The 1,956-nt window shown below is 38.5% G+C and overlaps 1 protein-coding gene across 1 annotated transcript; it reads right to left on the reverse strand.

The window, feature by feature from the left end:
- Positions 1–401: 401 nt before the first annotated feature.
- LOC106391903 lies at positions 402–1,673 on the reverse strand (the record flags this gene model as incomplete). Its single annotated transcript, XM_013832638.3, has 4 exons — positions 402–735; positions 816–924; positions 1,006–1,164; positions 1,263–1,673. Coding segments are annotated over 4 exons (900 nt in total), but the record flags the coding sequence as incomplete, so codon positions are not given.
- Between the last annotated feature and the right edge of the window lie 283 nt (positions 1,674–1,956).

Genomic DNA, 1,956 nt, shown 5'->3' on the forward strand with positions numbered 1-1,956 from the left:
TGCTCATCAGGCCAAGTTGATGAAGCTTGAGGTTGCCGGAATCCTTTTTTCTATGATATCCACGGACCTGGTGAGCCCTTGTTCGCTCCTTCTCTGCCGTTTTTTGAGCCGTCACCAGCAACTAGAAGATGCAGATTTGTTTCAAAAGATGATGAAGAAGCTGATGTTTCCTCAGATGATTTCCCTGCTGACATGTTTGATCAAGTTGATGATCCAGTAAGGAGTCCTTAGATTGTTCTCGTTCTTGTTTCTATTAGTTTTTTTTCTACTTCCTACGTGTGTTTAGGTCTAATTTGAAACAGGCTCTAACTAGAGTTTTGTTTTCAAACTACATTCTTATGTAATGACAGTTCTCGTTTCTCTATTTAATATGAAAGTTGTTTTCTTTTTCTTGGCAGAAGTGTATAAGTCTTATTTGATTTGAATGGAAATTTGAAACCATGATTCATAACTCACACAGAAACCCTTCAGATACAAGCAAACATACAGAAACAGAGGAACTGAAGAGCATTGACTAAACCGGTGTTCGGCTTATGACAGGATCATCACTAAAATGATCATGACTAAACCTGATTCCAGCTTGACCATGACTCAAAACCACCTCATACTCCCCATTTACAACAGACCCATCTTTGCTTGAGACCTCTCTTCTCAACTCAACATAAGCACAGTAGTCTACTTCGTACACAGTTGTATCTTTATAGAACGTAGAAAATGTAGTTCCTACTCCTTCCCCTGAAAACACCATCAAATAGGCTCAGAATTAGAATGTAACTTCACACAGCACATTAGTAAAAAGTTGGGGACTTTCTTACCGTGGGTGACTAAGAGCAAGTTCTCTGTAGGATACTTATCAGCAAGAGCCTTTACAATATTAACATAACGTTCTCTGCAATCTTCCACAGGCTCTTCCCAATCTGGCATCTGAAAAAAAAAAGAGAGATACAAAAACCAAAAAATGGAAAAAAGATGGAAACTTTTGAAAGGGTCCTAAAAGAGATTCACCTCTTTATAAATCATATCCACATTATGATCAACCATTCCCTCAGGAAACAGAGCTTCAAGATCCGAAATCCTGAAGTCAAAGTTTCCATCTTTAGGAGCAAGCTCACGCCTTATAGCCACCGAGTTCAACATCTCACACAAACCATACTCAATAGCAACCTGTCGAACACGGTAAGGAACAGAACACTAGTCTTTTAGGAAACAGAACATGTTTAAATGTTCAAACTTTCCAACAAAACAGGGGATGATCTGTTGACCTTGAGCTTAGATGTATCGATGGAAGGGACGTCTTTAGAAGACATGGCGTTGGGGTCAACATTGACCGCAGAGAGAGCTGAGACAACCTCGGAAGCTGTCTGAATGCAACGGAGGAAAGGAGAGACGAAGACGCGGTGAATCGGGATCTGAGATCGGATCCTTTGACCGGTTCTGAAAGCTCGAATCATGCCGTCTTGAACTAGAGGCGGATCCCAAGGCCTGGCAGCTGTTGATACCCAGAGTGGCTCGAAGTTGTCGATTCGATCGCCGTGACGCATCACGAATACGTGTTGGTAGGCATCCTTGTTGGGTTTTGGAGATGAGTCCATTGTTTCTTTTGTCTTTCTCTTCGATGTCGCTTTTGATGGTGTGTGTGTCCTTTCTTTGCGACTCGGTTTATATATATATAAGAATCGTTTTTAAACGTCATTATCACAGTGAAACTGTGAAAACAAATTTTCAATTTAAGATTTTGATTGGTTTTGGCCGTTGCCTTCCAGAAATACTGTATTTACAGGTGATAATAGTTGTTTTGCGTCTGATAGTAATCATAAAAACGTTTTTACTATTTTTATATATTTTATATTTTACCGATTCACTAACCACTATTATAAGTTATATTTATTAAAATAAACTAATATATATATATATATATATATCGCTAACAAAATATTTTTATATCTATAATATAAT

This window comes from Brassica napus, chromosome C4 (genome assembly GCF_020379485.1).
Source record: "Brassica napus cultivar Da-Ae chromosome C4, Da-Ae, whole genome shotgun sequence".
Classification (NCBI taxonomy): Eukaryota; Viridiplantae; Streptophyta; class Magnoliopsida; order Brassicales; family Brassicaceae; genus Brassica; species Brassica napus.